This window comes from Equus caballus, chromosome 27, assembly GCF_041296265.1.
Source record: "Equus caballus isolate H_3958 breed thoroughbred chromosome 27, TB-T2T, whole genome shotgun sequence".
In the NCBI taxonomy this organism is placed as follows: domain Eukaryota; kingdom Metazoa; phylum Chordata; class Mammalia; order Perissodactyla; family Equidae; genus Equus; species Equus caballus.
This window is the reverse complement of record NC_091710.1, coordinates 42,588,592-42,612,546: the sequence shown is the minus strand read 5'-3', so window position 1 is coordinate 42,612,546 and position 23,955 is coordinate 42,588,592. Positions and strand designations below refer to the sequence as shown.

The 23,955-nt window shown below is 37.2% G+C and overlaps 1 protein-coding gene and 1 long non-coding RNA gene across 7 annotated transcripts in view; one reads left to right on the top strand and one right to left on the bottom strand.

Moving 5' to 3' along the window:
• The window catches only part of CFAP97 (cilia and flagella associated protein 97), a 36,706-nt gene that overhangs the window by 3,911 nt on the left and 8,840 nt on the right, over nucleotides 1-23,955 (bottom strand). For all 6 annotated transcript variants that reach the window (XM_005606388.4, XM_005606390.4, XM_005606389.4 and 3 more), the window contains 2 exon segments: nucleotides 7,678-7,946; nucleotides 353-503 (listed from right to left, as the gene is read on the bottom strand). In XM_005606388.4, coding sequence (XP_005606445.2) covers nucleotides 353-503; nucleotides 7,678-7,946 — 420 coding nt within the window.
• Nucleotides 19,746-22,991, top strand: LOC111770974 (uncharacterized). The gene is made up of 2 exons (XR_002804472.2): nucleotides 19,746-19,882; nucleotides 21,481-22,991. It is a non-coding gene; the product is annotated as an uncharacterized lncRNA (long non-coding RNA).

The window sequence follows — 23,955 nt, the reverse complement described above, 5'->3', positions numbered from 1 at the left end:
ATTACTAATAATTCTTAACCGGGTAGGGGGAATGTTTCAACAACCTGTAAACCTCATATCTATTCATTTCTTCCTTTAATAAATGTATTGAAATTCAAAGTCTCTCCACTATCTAAGAAACTATTGATATTTTCAACTGCTTCACCCTAGTTTCTTTCCTATGTTGCCATTACATGCTGTAAATGAAATCTGAAATTAAGTGAACACAAATAAAACAAAGCATAACAGTGAAAAATAACAGAATGCATTCCAGAAGTCAGCATTTTAAAACTCTTTCCTAAGAATGTAAGTTATATTTTTTAAAAAGGGTAAAAGATACCAACAAGTACAAAGTAATTGTGAATGCGCTTACTTAGTGGGCTATACTGGCCGAGGGTCGATGGCACTCGTCTTGAGGACGGTGATGAGCTGAGATAACCCATGTTGCGATGATAGTCCATCAGCTGTTCCGAGCGTTTCATCCCCACTGTTGGCTTCACAGCCTCAAGCCTTTTCAATAAAGCCTTCATTTAAAGAGAATCAATTTGAAAGTCAACATTAGATAAGTAACCATAGTTTTTAAAATGGCAAAGACAAATAAGTACTTTTTAGCACCTGAAATTCATGAAATAAAGCAGAAAAGACTTACATCACAGTTGACATACCATTTGAAAAAGTATTTCAAATAATAAACTTTTAGGAAAATCTAAGGGTTTTCTCCTTTCCTACAGCTAATTAAAACCTGTATTATTACGATTTTAACAACTGATTACAGGCACATCTCTCTTCTTTTATGTCAGGTTACAATCTTAGATACGGTGCTCTAAGTTAAAATACATTAAACTGGACTTTCTCATAGAAATGACATGAAGGAATAATGTTAAGAGTCTAGTGTTCAACTCTAGAAATGACATGAACTTATCTAAGCTACATAAATTCAACATATGAGCACAGAGCCGCAACCTTCAACCTGGTTGCTTTCCAGCAGTGCCTCAGGGCTACCAGGACAGGGCGGGAAGGCCCAGTGGGCAGCGCCCTCAGGCTTCCCTCTCTTAATTTCTACCAGCCCAGCTGTGCTTTCTGGATTGTCTGTTTTATATACTAAATATTCAGCATAAAATTTAGTTTGAAAAAAGCCTTTTTTTGCTGTTAAGTCTGAAAATCAACTACTAAAGGATATATACACCAACTAGCTGAGGCAACACAGTATCCAATATCGTGATCGTTTCTTTAATACAATTCAGTACGGCTCTAATGCGTAACGTTCCTAATTTTATTTTCTTTCTTCCCAAAGCAGAAGGTGAAAGTTTCTTTGGATTTTCACTGAGAAAGGAATATTTAAGTAGACCAAATGGATTTGGAATTGATCCATGGTTGTGTTTTATTATTTTCTTTATTGATTTAAACTTTCTCTGTGGCAAGTTGATCTTTATTTGAAAAGAAAATGCTGTTCTGCCCTAAGAGTCACATTAAAAAATCAGCCTCATGAATTCAGTCAGAGGACAAGTTTTCTCTGTGCAACCTTTTTTCTTTCTTCCCCAGCTTAGTTTCCTTTTTATTGCAGTAAAATATACATAACCTAAAATTTACAATTTTAACCATTTGTAAGCACACAGTTCCGTGCATTTGGCACATTCACGTCATTGTGAACCATCACCACCAACTATCTCCAGAATTTTTTCTCCACCGTTTTTCTCTTATCAGTTTCGCCCCTGCCCTTCTATTCTGAGGTTCCATTATCAGTGTTCCTGAGCGATTCCAGAGAAGGGCGAGATGGCAGAACAAGTCAAAATATTCAGGGGAAGAGCTGTTTAGAAAAGGGAGAGAGGTTTAGAAAGGGAAGGTGTTGGAGAAATAAACTGAGCCTGGAGACAAGTGGCAGAGGTGCAGAACACACAAAGAAGCAGACAGACCAGCGGAGAGAAGCCAGCCCACTCACCACTCTTTTGGCATGAAATGCCCTCCCTCCGTTTTTAGCTATCAAAGGCTAGAAAAGAGCCAACTCCTCAGTGAAGGCTTCTCCAACTAGAGTTGGTGGTTCTCTGATATGATTTATACATGGTTCTACCTGTAAAGTCTAGGTTTTTCCATCATAACATATTGTCTTTCTCTTTTTGTAGACAGAGAAGCTGTATAATTTAGGTGGTAAAACCTCTTAAGACTCTATCTTCTCTACCTACATTTATAGCTACTATGAGCCACTGGAAGGAATAGGAGAAAAAGTATAAAATACCATCCTGTCATGTAATTCATAACTTCCTGGGAAGACACTACTACTGCACGTCTGACTAAGACATTCATAACCGAGCAGGAAACTTCCTGTGTATCACACTGTCAATGGATTTTACTGGGCAGAGCAACATTCGCTGTTTTATCTGATTATCCTATTAACTACCCATTGGGCTGTGCAGGGTGGAATGGACAGGACGGAAAACTCGATAGTTTCAATTAACGACTGATTTTGCTTTTTTGCTGGCAGAAGTCTCAATTTACTTTTTATTTTTTTGCTGAGGAAGATTCGCACTGAGCTAACATCTGCTGCCAACCTTCCTCTTTTCGTATATGCGCTGCCACCACAGCATGGCCACTGACATAAGTGTGGTGTAGGTCCACGCCCAGGACCCAAACCTGGGATGCTGAAGCAGAGCGCACCACACTTAACCACTAGGCCACCAGGGCTGGCTCATCAGTATTTCTTAGATAAACTCCTAATTCCCTAAACTTATTTATTTGGTTGGATGTGTATTTTTCTCTTTTAAATTATAAGAAAATTGCAATGCTTATTCATCAGATGTAAAATACATAAATATAATTGAAATCAATTTTGAAACAATTTGACAATAAGCCAAAAAGTAAACCCATTCCATAGTCCTGATACGTCACTTACCAAGTTTACAAGTAGAAACTTGGGGAAGTGAAAGAGAAATGATTTGGCTCAGCTACCCAAATCACATGGAACATGTGTGTCATATGAACATAACAAGCCAAGCAAAACCTAAGGAATGATTTCATATAGAAATTGCTCTTGCTTGTACAAACAATATCAAAAGATGAAGTACTGATTACATTATAAACCCTAAAATAAAAAGTTTGTGCATTTCAATCTAGTCAGCAATTTGTAACTCCTGGGTAAAACTTAAAAATGACAGTTCAAAACATTTTACCACTTGTAATAGAGTGATAAAAAGCGAAGCTATCTAGTCAAAGACCTGGATTTAACTCTTGGCTCTGCCACTGATGGTGAGACCTTGGTCAAATGACTTAATAGGAATATTAACAATATGACCTCGAAGAGTCAGTTTTGAGTAATATGTGAGGTAATGCATATAAAGTGCTCGGAACAGTGCCTGGCATATAGTAAGGAGGTATTAAATATTACTGCTGTCATTAATATTTCTTCGTATTATTTTCTAGTTGTTTGACATGCAATAGTATTATTTTCCTAGCTAAGTTATAAATTACATGACTTCCAGTGTCTTACATAGCTCATAGCAGACATTGAACAAATATCTATTTAATGAATTGAAAAATAAGAATGGTTACTTATCATCCAATTTATGGTTTACAAAATCTTAAAACGGCTACTCAAATGAGATTCTAATAATGAATCCCAAAATAGTTCGTCCAAATATTCTTTTCTATCTAGGAAGTATCATTCTTTTGGAAAGAAAATTAACCCAGCCTGAATCCTATCCATCTTCTGAGGTAGAAAGGCTGAAACAAATGAAGGAGCAAATAACGTGTTACTGATTTCTGCAGCTGTCAGCAGAGGAGGGGTGCTTTATTGCTTGCGAAGTGATAAAGCAAAGACCCTGGAGGTCAGTAACAAGCGTCCTGTGGTCAGGGGAAATCAGGACTGTTCCTCATATTGTTCTATAGCTGGAGTCACACTTAGTTATCCTTGGCCTTCTTTCTTCCGGAAGGAGAGAATAGACAAGAACCAGAGAAGAAGGAAAACCATACTGAGTGAATTATAACTTATGTCAAGATCTTAGAACAAAGGTTCTGACGGATGAACACTCATGCCAGGTCTGAGGTTTGCTATGACAACACATCAGTCTCCCTTGGTCGTTTTCACATTCTATCTGGGAGCTCTAAAATTACTCCCCTAGAGCAGCAGACAAAGAACAGAAGAGGACGGGAGGATTTTATTTTTCGTTTAATATTTTTACGAATGGTCTGAATTTTCTAAACTTATACATGCAGTACTTTTATTTTAAAAATAATATTTTAACAATGTGGATGGACCTCGAGGGTATTATGTTAAGCGAAATAAGCCAGTCAGAGAAAGACGAACTCTATATGACTCCACTCATAGGTGGAAGTTAACATATTGACAAGGAGATCTGATCCGTGGTTACCAGGGAAAAGGGGGGGTGGGGGGGAGGGCACAAAGGGGGAAGAGGTGTACCCACAACATGACTAACAATAATGTACAACTGAAATCTCACAAGGTTGTAATCTATCATAACATTAATAAAAAAAAATAATAATAATATTTTAACATAGGAACTCCTAAGTATAAAGAGTGTATTCTACTTTTATTGTTTACTTATTTGTACTTCTCTGGATTTAAAATTGAATAACTACATTTTTTTTTCTCTTAGAAAGTAAAAAAAAAAAAGCAATAATAAGTTAACTCCATCTGAAGTCTAGGCTGTAATCCTGATACATTCCCTCAGGAATCTAACTTATTGCCTAATTTTGCTTCAATTACTGTTGCCTCTCCCACTTCTTTCACAGCTCAGGAAACTGCATACATTTAAAAGAAGGAAATAATCTTATTTCTTTCAGAGGGTAAAGTGAAGTATAAACTAAGTTTCCTTACTGACCCCCTCTTCTTCTGCTAAGACTATTCTTGTGCTCATAAAAATAAGATTCATATTATGTTCAAATGAGGATAAGGAGATATGACTTAAGAATATTTCAAAACTGATGAATTAAAAAATTAGTCTCCTGTTTGGAAATATTACAGTTCTAATATAATTCAGTCTATATGTAGCAAGGATGCCCTCTACTGGATAAAATTATTTTTTCTTCATTATTCCTTTATTTCGCTTCTGAATGAGACAGAAAGGTAATATTTGCTTATTGAAACAAATTACAAAGATCTCAAACTTCACCAGAAAGACAAATTAACAGTATCTTTTTAACTCTAAAGACAGGACTCAATTTTATACAACATCTTTGCTCTCCTTTTCTACCTTCTCTGTACACAACTACTTCTTGTCTTGAAGTATGTCAGTCTAAAGAGATTCTGGATTGCTAACAAGCTAATGTAAGAGTCCTAGAATAGAACTGCTTTAGTCATCATGCTTGTTAGCTATCTGAATTGGTATCTATCACTGGAGACGGAGCAAAGGAAGGGGTACAAATCATAAAAATTATGAAGTAACAGACGCTGTTGTGCAGTACATCTGACACAGAAATAACTACAAAAGTGTGTAAATGTGTGTGTGCACATATGCAGGCAAGTGTGCTATATAGATATAATGGAATATTATTCAGCCATTAAAAAGAAATGAAGTTCTGATACAGGCAACAACATGGATGAATCTTGAAAACATGCTAAATGAAATACCAGAAACAAAATGACAAATATTGTATTATTCCACGTATATAAAATATCTAAAATACACAAATTCATAGAGACAGAAAGTAAATTAGGAGTTACCAAGGGCTGAGGAGAAGGGAAGGAATGGAGAGTAACTGTTTTATCAGTAAAAACTGAAATGAGAAAAGTTTTGGAAATAGATAATAATGATGGTTGCACAACACTGTAAATACAATTAATGCTTCTGAATTGAATACTTACAAATAGTTAAAATGGCAAATGTTATGTGTTATATATATGTATATATATATATATACTGGGTATGTGTGTGTGAGGAAGACTTGCCCTGAGCTAACATCCATTGCCAATCCTCCACTTTTTTTTGCTTGAGGAAGATTAGCTCTGAGCTAACATCTGTGCCAATCCCCCTTTACTTTGTATGCGGGATGCCTCCACAACATGGCTGCTAAGTGGAGTAGGTCCGCAGCCAAGCTCCAAACCCGTGAACCTGGGCTGCCAAAGCAGAGTGCATGGAACTTTAACCACTCAGCCATGGGGCTGGTCCCTATGTAGTTTAAAACAACTTAAAAATTGATAATACAATATACCAGAACCCACTGAATTGTATGCTTTAAATGAATATAGTATGTGAATTATACCTCAAAAAAGCCGTTAAAGAAAAAAAAAGTAACTCCAAAGGTAGGTAACCTGGACATGATTCTGCTGCCTGCTAGTTATCTGCCCTTGAGGAAGTCCCTGTGTCCCACTCAATGTCTCATTTTTTCCCCCATGACAATAGTAACTATGTCATAAGGTTGCTATGAAGATTAAATGAACTCAAATTTGTAAAATCGTATGCAATTTCTTGTTTAAATAAATAAAATAGGCTCCAGGGCCACGTGGGAGAGTGAAAACAAACAAAACAGGTAAACCCAAAGGACATACAGTAATTTCAAATTATCATAAATCCTGAGCGACTCTTGAATACTGCTATGGGCTGCTCAGAAAGCTATCACATAGCTAACTACCACCGACCTCATTTCAACTTGCTTTGTTGTTATCTACTCCTTGCCACAGGCAGGGTAGCCCTCCTGAAGGGTTTAAGACTTTACTATTTTTTGTGGATATACCACCCCAGCTCCCCAACTCCTGGTGTTAGTGATGGCAAAAAAAAGAAATTTACAAGAGTTGTTACAAGTTCAGGTAAGTACATAGTGAAATAGGGCTATACTGGTGATGAAACACAATGACGATGAATTGTGGAAAGTGTTTTAGTAATTCAGTAACAGCTTTATAAATTATTTTAGTTCTGAATTTGTGTGCTCATTAAGCGTCTAATTTTAGTGTAAGACACTACCTGGGTTTAAAATTTTGGCTCAGCCACTTACACACTAGCTCTGTGTCCTTGGGCTAATTATTTAACCCCTCTAGGTCTCATTTATTTCATCTGTAAGATGTGTACCTACCTGAAAGAATTACTGTCAGGATTCAATAAGCTAATATTTTGAAAATACTTAGAACACTGCCTGGCATTTAGTAAGAGCTCAGTAAATATGGGCAAATACTATGAACCGAATTTTATTAAGAAATTGCTATGAACAGTTTTTAATATGAAGATTTTCAACAGTTTCCATATATATTCTTTAGAACATCAAAGCGTTACTACACAATTTATAAAAATCAATATCTTTCATACATTTAAGTGGCAGACCATCAAAATTGACCTAAGAATGTCTTTATCCTTTAAAATAAATGATATATAAACTATTTTAGCTTTCAAGGATACAATAAAGTGAAACAGATTTAGCTAGTGACTGAATACTTCACAGAAGATACATGTATCTGACCCTTGGACACCATTTCCTGTATTACTGTAGCAATTTAATAGATCTAGTCAAATAAATAATGGAGCCTTTAGTACTTTCATTTCTATTCCTTTAAAATATGGTTTATTGGATTAAAAAAACACATACTGTAACTCTCAGACTCACAGCTCATTATGGATTTCATGCCATACATATCTATACCTACCTTTTATATAATTAAGTTTGAAAATGTGGCTGTATTTGGGTTTCCTATAAATTGGACTTACAAATCAGTAAAAATGCATTTTCTTTAATGACTAAAAAATTTCAGTCACTTACCAAATTTTCTCTTTCAATCCTTTGTTGTTCCCTCTGTCTGTTGACAGCACTATGATATAACTTAGGGGGATGACCAATCGATCTTCTAGGAATCATACTTTTGCTTCCTGGTTTTTCAGCCTGCCTCGAGAGTTCTTTCAAAAGCCTCTGATTTTCCCGATCAATCTGTCTCACCTCCTCTCTTGTGAATGAGTAGTTCTTCCTAGGTGCTACTGAAGGCTGATCAAAGTGATGTTTTTGTGGTCCTTTTTTATCTAATTGCAGAAAAGCTACAGAAATGAATACAAAAAGAAAAAATGGCTAAACAAAGTGGCACAGTAATATGATAGTACAGGCTTTAACTCCAAAAAATGGAAACTATATTTGTTCATGAAAAGATATGTAGGAAATAACATTAATGACATCCAGACTACAATTATGTAGAAAAAAATTCAGAGGCAGCTAGAGTTCTATGCTCACCAGGTTCTTTGGCAATAAACACTATACACAAAACAACAAAACTATTTTAACAAGAAATGTACATGGCACTGGCTCTACAGCAGGTATAATTTATGAAAATGCCTTTGTCATGTCCATTTTATATTTCCCTACAGCAGCCTAATAGTAGGAGAGGTTAGAAACTTCTGGCTGAGGTTACTAATACAATACTTAATTTAGACAGTTTTTGTTAGTTGGAGGGCAAACTTCAAAAAATAAAACGTTCTCAGCAATGACTGATGGAAACAATGGCTAGAAAATGGCAAAAACAAACCCAGAATATTTTAAAACTTTCAACTTAATTGGAAAATATTTTTACTACAAAAGATTTATGGTCTTAATATTGGCATTGAAACAAATACTTCTACTGTAAAAGTCAAACATTTTACTCCTGACTATACATAAGTCAAAATGAATATATTATATAAAAGGAGTTTTTAACCAAGAAAAGTATTTTGCATACCATGACTCTCAAATGAAATTTTTATCAACATGCTTAATTCTTACATTTCCATATTATAACAATTTTCAGTAAGTCACAATTATTACTAAACATTTGTTAGAAGTTCCTAAAAGTATTAAGCTTGCTGAATGTTTCAGCTTAAAAGTACAGTGCTGTTAAGGGGAAAAGGCATTTTTCACCTCCATTTAAAAATGTGACTGATGCAGAAAAACTAAATCATTTGAGCAGGGTCACAAAAACTGTAAGTCCACCTCCCTATGTCTAAACTGAAGACTATCAAAGATTATAGACACACACACACACCCACAAAAGATTAAGAGTGGCTTCTTGATAGGAAAAATGAGGAAATTAATTATTAGTAATTTTGTTGAAAACCACAGCAAGTTAATGACAAAACCTGAATGAGAGCACATTTAAAAAGATATGGATGTGCTGCACATAATTAAATTATCTTGCTTCCAAGAAGTATGCATTTTGCAGAATTTATTGGTTTCTAGATTAGCCATATAGGAAAGCCTTTAAAATTAAATTCTAAAGAGAATTAAAAGTAAGCTATTTTCCTAATGGCATTTAAGAAAAGTTTTTAAAAGTAAAATAAGGCAATAGCAAGAAAAAATAAAATAAAATAAAGGAGGAAGTTCAAACTAATTCATTTTAAAAAACTACATTCTAACTCTCCCTGATGGAAAAAGTATACATGGAATGTTTAGGTACTGATACCAGGTATTACTATTATATTTTTCTAAAGTGGCTATATGCTTTAGTATGAGGCAACCTCAAATATACGATCCATTGTTTTTCCAATTAAGATCTAAAAATATTTTTAACTTGAATAAACTTTCAGAGATACAAACATATTTATACAAATATGTACATATTTAAACACATTTATTGCTTTTCCCTACTTTTCTTTAATGAAACAATTTTGTTCAAACTCTTTACAATATTTCAATATTACATCCATCATCACTAGAGCCACTTCTCGAGCAATCTAATGCCACTTACTAGAAGAATCAGCTTTACTTTCACCTAAGCTCACTGAGATACTGACAGCATTGATAAAATTTGCATGTAATGCTATCATTGGAAATTCCATCTCAAGCCATATTAAGTCCTTATTCATATAACATTAGTTCTTTTAAAAAAAATCCATCTTGTAGGCATATTCATGATCCCTATTAAAAATAAATGATGTTTGCTATTTAGAGTTATTTTTTTTAAGTTAAAAAAAAATCCAACACTTGTAACCGAGAGGTCACAATTCAAGGAATAACAGCTAAATTTACTAAATTTCTTTGTCTTCTTCATGAGCAACCTGTCAGATAAGAAATTCTGTGACATTCTTCCCATCTCCTTCCTGTGAATCTGGGCAGACTTGTGATTGCGTGAACCAATACAATACAGCCAAAGTGTGACTTTCAAGGCTCAGCAATAAAAGGAGATGCAGCCCGTCACCACCGCCTGACTGTGTTTGCTGGAATACTTGTGCTTGGTGCTCTGGGCCACCATGGGTGTCTGACTACCTGAGGCTGCCATGCTCTGAGGAAATCAAACCACACACAGGGTCCATGTATAGGCATTATGATCCTAGTCTTTAGTCATCCTAGGTTGTTGCTTTACACATCTAAGTTTTGCAATTTGTTATCAGAGCAATATTAACTAATACAAAATTTGGTACCAGGAACTGGGGTACTACCGCAACAAAAACCCAAAATACATAGCACTACCTTTGAAACCAGGTGGCAGGTAGAGCTGGAAGGGCCTAGAGGAGACTGTTGATGAAGAAGATGAAGTGGCAGAATTTTACCAATACTGTTGGCTGCAGTGACAAGGAAAATGGAAAAAATACGTACTGCCACTGGTAGATTTTGGCTAAGCAGATCTCCATGGAGAATGTTAAAAGCATCAATGTTTTATTTTATCCACAATAATATGACAGGATATAGAGATGAGCTAAAAAGGAACTGGTCAGTTTTCAAGCAAAATGTAGAGACAACATAAAAGAGTCAGTTGTATGAGGTTCAAAAATAAAACTACTGACTGGAGTGACATCAGCATCATGGTGGAGTGAGCTCTTCCCTTAGTCTCTCCCTGCTAAGATAACAATGAAAACAACATTCGTAAAACAACAGAGAACACTCACACAACACAACAGATGTCCGAGAGATCCACATAGCCATACGTCTGAAGGTGGGGATGCTGGATGCCCCCAGGAAGCAGTGGAAGAAGGTAAGGGGATTGCCTCTCCCTCCTGTGCAGCAGTGATCCTGGGGCAGAATGGCATGGCCACTGGCATGTGACCCTGAGAGAAGAAGGGAGAGAAGGCAGCCGTCCATGGGAAGAGGTGCACTCTTGGAGTTGTCTCCCAGTCCACAGCAACACCCTACACTGAGGGGACTAAGGAATCATGAGGGTGTCCACACCAAGCCAGGCAGACAGTGAGTGCAGAATTGGGGCATGGGGTCATGCACACAAAAGAAAGTGCCTCTCCCTTCTCCACCTGGTGCACCAGCTCAGCCCAACAGCCTGAGCAGGGGATCTCCACCAGAGCACCAGTGCGCATGCTTGTAAAGCAGCAGTGGCGAGCAGGCAAGCACAAACAGGCCCTGTCAGCATAGCTTCCAAAGGACAGGCACAGCTGCCAGAGATCACGGTGGGCTCAGAATACACAGCTCCTGCCCACCCCCTATGAGTGGCAGCAGGCGGAATCTGTGACCAGAGAAAAGGCACAAATCCACCCCATCAAATAGTATGAAGAGGTATATTAATACTCCAGACCAAAAGGAAAATGACAAGCACCCAGAAATCAATCCTGAAGACACAGAAATTTACAACTTAAATGAGAGAGAATTCAAAATAGTTATCATAAAAAACTCAATGAGTTACAAGAAAATTCAGAAAGACAGTTCAACAAAATCAGGAAAGAAATTAATGAACAGAGGGAATTCTTCAGAAAAGAGATTGAAACTATAAAGAAAAACCAACCAGACATGTTGGAGATGAAAAACACAGTAAGATAAAGAAAAATCTGGAGTCCCTAAATAACAGAGCTGATATTATGGAGGACAGAATTAGAAATTTAGAGGACAGAAATACAGAAATGCTTCAGATGGAGAAGGAGAGAGAGAACTAAGAATAAAAAGAAATGAAGAAATTCTCCAAGAAATATCCGACTCAGTCAGGAAATGCAGCATAAGGACTTTACATATTCCAGAGGGAGAAGTGAAGGAGAAAGCAACAGAGAACTTGTTCAAAGAAATAATAGTTGAGAACTTCTCAAACCTGGGGAAGAAGCTGGAATTACAAGTAAAAGAAGCTAACAGAACTCCTAACTAAATCAATGTAAACAGACCTTCTCCAAGGCATACATTAGCAAAACTAGCAAAGGTCAGTGACAAAGAAAGAATATTAAGGGAAGCAAGGCACAAGAAAATAACCTACAAAAGGAAACCCTATCAGGCTTTCAGCGGATTTCTCAGCAGAAACCTTACAGGCTAGGAGAGACTGGAATGATATATTCGAAATTTTGAAAGACAGAAAGTTTCAGCCAAGAACGCTCTATTCAGCGAAAACATCCTTCAGATATGATGGAGAAATAAAATCTTTCCTAGATAAACAAAAGCTGAGGGAATTCATCACCACAAGGACCCCCCCTCGCCCCCAAGAAATGATGAAGGCAGCCCTCATACTTGAAAAAAAAAAAAAAGGGTTTACAAAGCCTTGAGAGCAAAGAGATAAATAGGGAGACAAAACCAGAAAACTGCAGCTGTCTATCAGCATAGGTTATTAAACAATTATAACTTTAAAGATAAAAGGAAAGTATAAAAAATAAACCTAATCACTTCATTTTAACCACAAATTGACAAAACAGAATGAGTTGTGACAACAATAACTTAGTTGGGGAAGAGGACAGGGATGGAAACTGTTTAGACTAAGGAAATAGGAGGCTATCAGAAAATGGACTATCTCATCTATAAGATCTTTTATACAAACCTCACAGTAACCACTAAACAAAAAATCAGGACAGAGACACAAATGATAAATAAAGAGAAAACTGAGAAAACCATCAAACTGAATTAGGCAGTCCGAAACACATGGGACGAGAAACCAGGGAAACATAGAACAACCAGAAAACAAGTGATAAGATGGCAGCATTAAGCCCTCATATACCAAGAATCACTCTAAATGTAAATGGACTGAATTCTCCAATCAAAAGATACAGAATGGCAGGATGCATTAAAAAATAAAACCCAACCATACACTGCCTCCAGGAAATACATCTCAGCTCCAAAGACAAACACAGGCTCAGAGCGAAGGGATGGAAGATGATACTCCAGGCTAATGGCAAACAAAAGAAAGCAACTTGCCATACTTCTATCAGGCAAAGCAGACTTCAAGATAAAAAAGGCAATGAGTGACAAAAAGGGGCAGTATATAATGATAAAAGGGACACTCTACCAAGAGAACATAACACTTGTAAATATATATGAATCTAAAACAGGGGCACCAAAGTACATAAAGCAACTATTAACAGACCTAAAAGCAGATATTAACAGCAACACAATCATAGTAGGGGACCTAAACACCCCACTTACATCAATGGATACATCATCCAGTCAGCAAGTCAATGAGGAAATACGGAAATAAAATGAAAAACCAGACCAGATGGATTTACTAGACATATATAGAACACTCCATCGCAAAACAGCAGAATATACATTCTTCTCAAATGCACATGCAACATTCTCAAAGACAGACCATATGTTGGGAAACAAGGCAAGCCTCAATAAATTTAAGAAGACTGAGACCAAATCAAGCATCTTTTTGGACCATAATGCTATGAAACTAGAAATCAACTACAAGAAAAAAGCTAGGAAAGGGACAAAGATGTGGAGACTAAACAACAAGGTATCAAACAACCAATGGATCATTGAAGAAATTAAAGGAGAAATCAAATATATTTGGAGACAAAAGACAACGAAAACACACCATAGCAACTCATATGGGATACAGCAAAGGGAGTTCTAAGAGGGAAAGTCACAGCAATACAGGCCCACCTTAGCAAACAAGAAAAAAGTCAAATAAGCAATCTTAAACTACATGTAACAGAACTAGAAAAAGAAGAACAAAGCCCAAAGTCAGCAGATGGAGGGAAATAACAAAAATTGGTGCAGAAATAAATGAAATTGAAACGAAAAACAGTAGAAAGAACCAATGAAACTAAGAACTGGTTCCTTGAGAAGATAAATGAAATTGACAAACCTTTAGCCAGGCTCACTAAGAAAAAAAGAGGGAAGGCTCAAATAAATAAAATTATAAATGAAAGAGGAGAAATTGCAATAGATACGGCAGAAATAAAAGGATATAAGAGAATACTATGAAAAACTATATGCCAACAAACTGGACAATGCAGAAGAAATGGATAAATTCTTAGACCCATACAACCTCCCAAAACTGAATCAAAAAGAAATAGAGAATATGAATCACAAGTAAAGAGACTGACAAAGTAATAAAACAGCTCCCCAAAAATAAAAGTCCAGGACCAGATGGCTTCTCTGGAGAATTTTACCAAACATTCAAAGAAGATTTAATACCCATCCTTCTCAAAATATTCCAAAAAGATGAAGAAGATGGAACACTTCCTAACACATTTTACAAGGTCAACATCACCCGGATCCCAAGCCAGACAAGGACAACACAGAAGGAAAGTTACAGGCCAATATTGTTGATGAACATACATGGAAAAATCCTCAACAAAATATCGGCAAACTGAATACAGCAATACATTAAAGGATCATACACCATGATCAAGTGGGATTTACAGCAGTGACGCAGGAGTGGTTCAACATCAAAAAATCAATCAATGTGATACACCACATTAACAAAATGAGGAATAAAAACCACACGATCATCTCAATAGATGCAGAGAAAGCATTTGACAAGATCCGACATCCATTTATGATAAAAACTCTGAATAAAACGGGTATAGAAGGAAAATACCTCAACATAATAAAGACCATATATGACAAATCCACATCATTATTATACTCAATGAGGAAAAACTGAGAGCCATCCCTCTGAGAACAGGAACAAGACAAGGGTGCCCAGTCTCACTACTCTTATTCAACATAGTACTGGAGGTTTTGGCCAGAGCAATTAGGTAAGAAAAAGAAGTAAAAATTATCCAAGTTGGCAAGGAAGAAGTAAAACTCTCATTGTTTGCAGACAACATGATTTTACATATAGAAAACACTAAAGCATCCACTGGAAAATTATTAGAAATAATCAACAACTATAGCAGAGTTGCAGGGCACAAATCAACTTACAAAAATCAGTTGTATTTCTATACTCTAATAACTAACAGAAAGAGAACTCAAGAATATAATCCCATTTACAATCACAACAAAAAGAATAAAATATCTAGGAATAAATTTAACCAAGGAGGTGAAAGACCTATACAATGAAAAGTATAAGACATTACTGAAAGAAATCAATGATGACATAAAGAAATGGATAGATAGTCCATGCACATGGATTGGAAGAATAAACATAGTTAAAATGTCTGTACTACATCAAGCAATCTATAGATTCAACACAATCCCAATCAGAACCCCAATGACAGGGGCCAGCCTGGTGGTGTGGCAGTTAAGTTCACAAGTTCTGCTTCGGTGGCCCAGAGTTTGCTGGTTCAGATCCTGGGTGTGGACCCAGCATCACTTGGCAAGCCATGCCATGGCAGGCATCCCACATATAAATTAGAGGAAGATGGGCACAGATGTTAGCTCAGGAACAGTCTTCCTTAGCAAAAAAGAGGAGGATAGGCGGCAGATGTTAGCTGATGGCTAATCTTCCTCAAAAAAAAAAAAAGAAAAGAATCCCAACGACATTCTCCACGGAAATAGAAAAAAGATTCCTAAAATTCATATGGGGCAACAAAAGACCCCAAATAGCTAAAGCAATCCTGAGAAAAAAAGAACAAAGCTGGAGGCATCACAATCACTGACTTCAAAATAAAGTAATCGAAACAGCATGGTACTGGCACAAAAACAGACACACAGATCAATGGAACAGAATTGAAAGCCCAGAAATAAAACTACACATCTATGGACAGCTAATCTTCGACAAGGGAGCTAAGAACACACAACGGAAAAAGTAAAATCTCTTCAATAAATGCTGTTGGGAAAACGAGACAGCCACAGGCAAAAGAATGAAAGTAGACCATTAGCTTTCACCATGCACAAAAATTAACACAAAATGGATCAAAGATTTGAGGATAAGACCTGAAACCATAAAACTCCTAGAAGAAAATATAGGCAATACACTCTTTGACATCGGTCTTAGAAGGATCTTTTCAAATACTATGTCTACTTGGGCAAGGGAAACAAAAGGAAAAATAAACAAGTGGATCAAAAAGATTATTCACCATGATCAAGTGGGATTTATACCAGGGACACCAGGATGGTTCAACATCCGCAAGTCAATCAACATGATTCACTACATTAACAAAATGAGAAACAAAAACCACATGATCATCTCAATAGATGCAGAGAAAGCATTTGACAAGACCCAACATCCATTTATGATAAAAACTCTCAATAAAATAGGTATAGAAGGAAAGTACCTCAACATAATAAAAGCCATATATGACAAACCCACAGCCAACATCATACTCAACAGACAAAAACTGAAACCCATCCCTCTCAGAACAGGAACAAGAGAAGGGTGCCCACTTTCACCACTCCTATTCAACATAGTACTGGAGGTTTTGGCCAGAGCAATTCAGTAGGAAAAAGAAATAAAAGGAATCCAAATAGGCAATGAAGAAGTAAAATTCTCGCTGTTTGCAGATGACATGATCTTATATATAGAAAACCCCAAAGAATCCATAGAAAAACTATTGGAAACAATCAACAGCTACAGCAAACTTGCAGGGTATAAAATCAACATACATAAATCAGTAGCATTTCTATACACTAACAACGAACTAACAGAAAAAGATCACAAGAACTCAATCCCATTCACGATCGCAACAAAAAGAATAAAATACCTTGGGATAAATTTAACCAAGGAAGTGAAAGATCTATACAACGAAAACTACAAGACTTTCGTGAAAGAAATTGACGATGACATAAAGAGATGGAAAGACGTTCCATGTACATGGATTGGAAGAATAAACATAGTTAAAATGTCCATACTACCTAAAGCAATCTACAGATTCAATGCTATCCCAATCAGAATCCCAATGACATTCTTTACAGAAATTGAACAAGGAATCCTAAAATTCCTATGGGGCAACAAAAGACCCCGAATTGCTAAAGCAATCTTGAGAAAGAACAACAAAGCTGGAGGCGTCACAATCCCTGACTTCAAAACATACTACAAAGCTACAGTGATCAAAGCAGCATGGTACTGGTACAAAAACAGATGCACAGATCAATGGATCAGAATTGAAACCCCAGAAATAAAACCACATAGCTATGGTCAGCTAATCTTTGACAAAGGAGAGAAAGTCTCTTCAACAAATGGTGCTGGGAAAACTGGACAGCCACATGTAAAAGAATGAAAACCAACCATTCTTTTTCACCATTCACTAAAATAAACTCAAAATGGATCAAAGACCTAAAGTTAGGCCTGAAACAATAAGTCTTCTAGAAGAGAATTTCGGCAGTACACTCTTTGACATCAGCTTCAAAAGAATCTTTTCGGACACCATAACCCCTCAGATGAGGGAAACAATAGACAGAATAAACAAATGGGACTTCATCAGACTAAAGAGCTTCCTCAAGGTAAATGAAAACAGGATTGAAACAAAAAAAACAGCCCACTAATTGGGAAAAAATATTTACAAGTTATTTATCCGACAAAGGGTTAATCTCCATAATATATAAAGAACTCACACAACTCAACAATAAAAAATCAAACAACCCAATTACAAAATGGGCAGGGGACATGAACCGACATTTCTCCAAAGAAGATATACGGATGGCCAATAGACACATGAAAAGATGCTCATCATCACTAATCATCAGGGAAATGCAAATCAAAACTACACTAAGATATCACCTTACACCTGTCAGAATGGCAAAAATATCCAAAACCAAGAGTGACAAATGTTGGAGAGGCTGTGGAGAAAAAGGAACCCTCATACACTGTTGGTGGGATTGCAAACTGGTGCAGCCACTATGGAAAACAGTATGGAGATTCCTCAAAAAGTTAAAAATAGAAATACCTTATGACCCAGCCATCCCACTACTGGGTATCTATCCTAAGAACCTGAAATCAGCAATTCCAAAAGTCCCATGCACACCTATGTTCATCGCAGCATTATTCACAATAGCCAGGTCATGGAACCAAACTAAGTGCCCAGCAACTGATGATTGGATAAAGAAGATATGGTATATATGTACAATGGAATACTACTCAGCTATAAAAAAGGACAAAGTCGTCCCATTCACAACAACATAGATAGACCTTGAGGGTATTATGTTGAGTGAAATAAGCCAGACAGAGAAAGACGAACTCTGTATGACTCCACTCATAGGTGGTGGTTAACATATGGACAAAGAGAACTGATCGGTGGTTACCAGGGGAAAGGGTGGTGGGGGGAGGGCACTAGGGGTGAGGTGGTGTACCTACAACATGACTAATAATAATGTACAACTGTAATTTCACAACGTTGTTAACTGTCATAATCTTAATAAAAAAATAAATAAATAAAAATAAACACGTGGGCCTTCAACACACTTAAGAGTTTCTGCAAGGCAAAGGAAACGAGGAACAAAACGCAAAGAAACCCAACAACTGGGAGAAAATATTTGCAAATCATACATCCGACAAGGGGTTAATCTCCAAAATACATAGAGGACTCAGACAACTCCACAACAAAAGAACAAAACAACTCGATCAAAAAAGGGGCAGAGGATATGAACAGACATTTTCCCAAAGACATAGAGATGGTCAATAGGCACATGAAAAGATGTTCAACATCACTAATCATTAGGGAAAGGCAAATCAAAACTACAATGAGATATATTACACCTGTTAGAATGGCTATAATTACCCAGACAAAAAAACAACAAATGTTGGAGAGGATGTGGAGAAAAAGGAACCCTCATATACTGCTGGTGGGAATGCAAACTGGTGCAGCCACTATGGAAAACAAGATGGAGATGTCTCAAAACATTAAAAATAGAAATACCATACAATCCAGCTATCCCACTGTTGGATATTTAGGCAAAGAAATTGAAATCAAGAATTCAGAGAGACTTATGCACCCCTATGTTCACTGCAGCATTATTCACAATAGCCAGGACATGGAAGCAACCCAAGTACCCATTGATTGATGAATGTATAAAGAAGATAAAAATGTGGTGTATACACACACACACACACACACACACACACACACACACACAAACGGAATACTACTCAGCCACATAAAAGGACAAAATCATCCCATTTATAACACAGATGGACCTTGAGGCTACTATGTTAAGCGGAATAAGCCAGAGACAAAGACAAACACCGTATGATTTCACTCATATGTGGAAGACAAACACATGCACAGAGAGATCAGACCAGTGGTTACCAGAGAAGGGGATGGGTGGCGGGGCCTAAGGGGTAAAGGGGCACATTTATATGGTGACTGACAAATAATAATGTACAACTGAATTTCACAATGTTACAAAGTATTATGACCTCAATTAAAAAGCAAACAAAAACAACCTACTTCTCCTTCCTACTCTTTCCTGGCAAAAGATTCTCAAAATACTCAAGGAGCTGTAACTGAGGAAGCATACCCGAGGAGCCTCAGCTGCCTTTGGACCTGATTTAGATCCTGGATCTCGAGGTGTGGGGGATCTCAGGCAAGGGGGAATGTATTTTTGCGTTTGAGAGGAATATAAATCAATGTGTGGCCAGAGGTTGGCCTGAAGAGGTTTCAAAACACGTCCATAATTACCTGACATTCCTCCCAATAAGAGGGAGGGTATCTATGCCCCTCCTCTTAAATCTGGGAAGAAAGTGGTAACTGTTGAAACCAACAGAATAAGGAAGAAATGATGCTATGTGACTTCTGAGGCTAGGTCATAAAAGGCAGTGAGGTTTCTGCCTTGTTTCCTGGAACACTGTACTTGAGCCCTGAGCCACTGTGTCAGAAGTCCGACTACCCTGAGGCTGCCATATGTGAAGAAGCCAGGCCACATGCCAGTACTCCGCTCAGCAGTTCTGGTCTTCAAGTCATCCCAAGCCCAGACCACCTGCCATGTGAGTAAATCAGCACTCAAGACGATTCCACACCCCAGCAGGGAAGTCATCCCTGCCTTTGAGTCTCCCCATAACCCAAGTGTTGGGGTAATCTGTTATGTGGCAAATAGTAACTTTAAAAAGAATACCGTGTGATAGACAAAATACCTGTGGACCAAGTGCAGCCCACAAGCAGACAATTAATGCTTGTTTGGTTTTTTGGGGGGGGGTCTAATTGATCAATCAATCTTTATAGTGATGGGGCTTTGTCAATTTCACCGTCTAGTTCTGTTTTACTTTTATCACATATTTCAAATCAATGGCTCTTATATCTTTTTGGTTTATTTGGTCAGTTTATTAACGTAAAACACTCTTCTTTGCCCCTTTCAGTGCTTTTCACATCTTCCATTTTGTATACTAATAGGACTGATACTTCTATATTCTCCTTGTTAAGCCCCACCTGGCAGGGGTTTTTCAAGCCTTTATTTTCATTCTTCTAATACTATTTTAAATACGTTTTTAGGTTGGATTTGATTTAAATTTTTTAACCCCTTGTGATATTGTCTTCCGATAAATTGAAACCATCCACTTATATTGTTTGATTTCTCTTCCTAGAATCTTTTTTTTTTTTTTTATGAGGAAGATTGTCACTGAGCTAACATGTGTGCCCATCTTCCTCTGTTGTGTATGTGGGTCGCAGCCTCAGCATGGCTGATGAAGGCAGGTCTGCGCCTGGGATCTGAACCTGCGAATCCAGCCCACTGAAGCAGAGCACACCGAGCTTAAGCACTACACCACTGGGTCAGCCCCCTTAATTTTTTTTTTTATAAATGTTTTTGGGGCCAGCCCTGTGGTGCAGTGGTTAAGTTCCCACACTCTGTTTCAGCAGCCTGGGGTTCACAGGTTTGGATCCCAGGCACAGACCTACACACCACTTATCAAGCCATGCTGTGGAGGCATCCCTACAAAATAAAGGAAGACTGGCACACATGTTAGCTCAGCGACAATCTTCCTCCAGCAAAAAGAGGGAGAGTGGCAACAAATGTTAGCTCAGGGCCAATCTTCCTTACTAAAAAATAAATAAGTGCTTTGTGATTTCTTTTTTCCCCCCATTTTGGAAGACGGACTATGTTAAAAAAAATTTTTCTCTAACAGACTAAAAATCATATACTCTAATTCCATTTTTCTAGAAGTTCTTAAACCTTTCTGTCTCAGGATTCTTTTACACACCTAGATTACTGAGGACCACAAAATTGCTTATGTGGGTTACATCTATCATTATCATATAATTCACCTGAAAATAAAAATAAACCAATGCTATATTAACATCAAATTTTTGTAAAAAACAAAAAAAATCAGTGAGAAGCGTGGCAGAATTTAACGTTTTTGTAAGCCTTTTAATGCCTGCCTTAATAGAAGACAGGTGGATTCTCATAGCTGCATCAGCATTCACTCTGTTGTCCTGTCATTGTCATGTAGCCCCTGGAAAACTCCACCATACACATGTGGCAGGAGAACGTCAAAAGCAAAGCATGTCTTAGTTTTCTTAGCGAAAATAGTTTTGTCTTTGAAGAGTCTCTCTAAAATCACTGAGCTTGCTCTTTTAACTCTGTTTTAAGTATCATGTTCTTCATCTATGAGCCTGGGGCCTCTCTGGTGATTTTGGCTTTTCTCCAACGTTGGGCAACACCTGGTACTGTGCTGCAGATCCCTGGAATTTCCTGCTCGCCCATCTGAACCCTGTCTGCCGCAGCTGCCAGTAAAAGGGTGAGACGTGCTGCCAGCTCTGATATGCTAGTAGCTAACCTTCTCAGTACTGGCATCCTCTTCCTTATGGAGTGTAACAGGGTCTACATCTTCCCCTTGAATAAGGCACTTTGATTCATTCTCCCGTATATTGGTATCAGTTTAGCAACAAGTTCAACCAGTTTCCTTGCTTATCAATGCTTCCTCAATCCCATTTCTTTCTCTTATGTTAGTTTTTCATCTCAGAACACATCCTGTAAATGATGTATCTAATTATTTCTTACACAGTCTAGGCAGTAAAATTTGAGGTGGTGCATTTTTAAAGTGGCTCTAATTTGCCCTCTCAGATTCTTCCCAAACTGACCTAATTTTACCTATAGAAAGTATGAAACATACCTTCAAATCTAGTCATGTCAACTTCTTCACTGCTCTCCAAATATGAGAGATTCATGCCATAACCTAGTACCTATACTTTTGTTTACTACTCCCTTTTTTAATGCCCTCTCTGCTTATTCAACAATTTACAGCTCAAGGTCAAAGAACTAATTCCAACCACCTCCATTCAACATTTACATAGCAAAGGCAGACTTGGGGTGGGGGTAGGAAGTCCCCCAAATCAGTCACCTAATTGAGCTAAAACAGGCCGAATAGTCAGAAATTCTACTAAATTTTCAAAGTCTACTTTAAAGTCAGATGTCTAATGAAGCTAGTCTACCCTGATCTTGCCTTCTAATAGTTCCCTCAGAACCCCAGAAGTCTGAATTTAGAATGGTCCTTAGCAACCTATATCAACTACCTCATCCTACAAATGAAAAACTGCGGCACAGAATAGTTACTGCTTGTCTATGGTCAAATGGATAACATGCAGAAGCCTAAAATTTTCTGATTCCACTTCCAGAATTTTGTTCACCTCGCTACATTAAGCATCCAAGTTCAACACTCTACCATTATTTCATGTACTTGTTTTAACAGTTTGTTTTAATCATTTGTTTTAATAGTTCTCCAGGTGACATTAATATCCTACCTGGGCTCAGAATCACTGATATTGAGTCTCTCAGGCTATAAGGAATTTGGATTTTATTTGTAATCTAAGAATGAAACTAGTAGGACTGATGTACTTGTTGTTAGGGGAAGAAGCAGAGGGGCAAGAACAGAAAATCCTCCATCCTGGAAGTTTTAAGAGATTGAATGAGCATTTATCAGCAAAGCTACATTAAGTGGAAGCTTAACCATGAGACGGTGATGGCCAAAGCCAGAAGTCTGATTGTTAAGACACACTAAACAATCAATAGGTACTGTCAGGTCGAAGGGAAAAGAAAATCTACAAAAGAGGGAACATTTGAAGTGTGTAAACTGCTCCAAAATAGACTTTATTAATCTATGAGTTATTCGACTAAATGGGGACTTATTTATGCCCTTGTATTGCCATCATATGTAAATCATGTAAAGATTTAGTCTTTCAATTAACATTTCAAAGACAGAGAGCCTACTTACAAAGTAAAAATGTTGTCTTCAACTGACTTAAAACCTAAACTACAAGCCCCATATTTTGACAGTTATATTAATTAATCCAAAGGAAAGTTTGAAGTTGCTTTTATTTCACCTGGAATATATTTTTCCTTTCAAACTAAATATGGATAATAATAAATTGATATAGGAATACAACAATAAAGATTATTCTAACTCAAAAATATTTATATCTTAAAGCAACTGAAATTTGAAATATACTGTTTCATCAACTAGGTAATTTTCAAGTAATGCTCTTTTGCCTTTAATTTAAACTCTGAATACACCAGTCGCTTATTCTGAGTTCTCTCATTTGCCTGCATTCTTGCCATTTTCCCTATATGATGATGACAGGTCAGGTTATTTTAACCTTAGTGCTGTGGGAAAACATCCGGCTCCACTTCTCTCATTTATCGTATCCATCTGGTGCCTCTAGGCATTTCGATTTTATAAGGCACAAAAACAAACTCAGTGCGAAGTTGTTTCTAGTCCTCTTCAGTTAGCTTTGCAATATAAATGATATTTTTATGGTAAAATGGAGTATTTGATAAAGTCACGATAAAATCAATTATCCCAAACAATAAAACATATCTATGGCTGGCCCCATGGCCTAGTGGTTAAGTTCGCACGCTCTGCTTCAGCGGCCCAGAGTTTTACTAGTTCAGATCCTGAGCACGGACACGGACATGGCACTGCTCATCAGGCCATGCTGAGGTGGCGTCCCACATGCCACAACTAGAAGGACCCACAACTAAAATATGCAACTATGTACTGGAGGGATTTGGGGAGAAAAAGCAGCAAAAAAAAAAAAAAGAAGATTGGCAACAGTTGTTAGCTCAGAT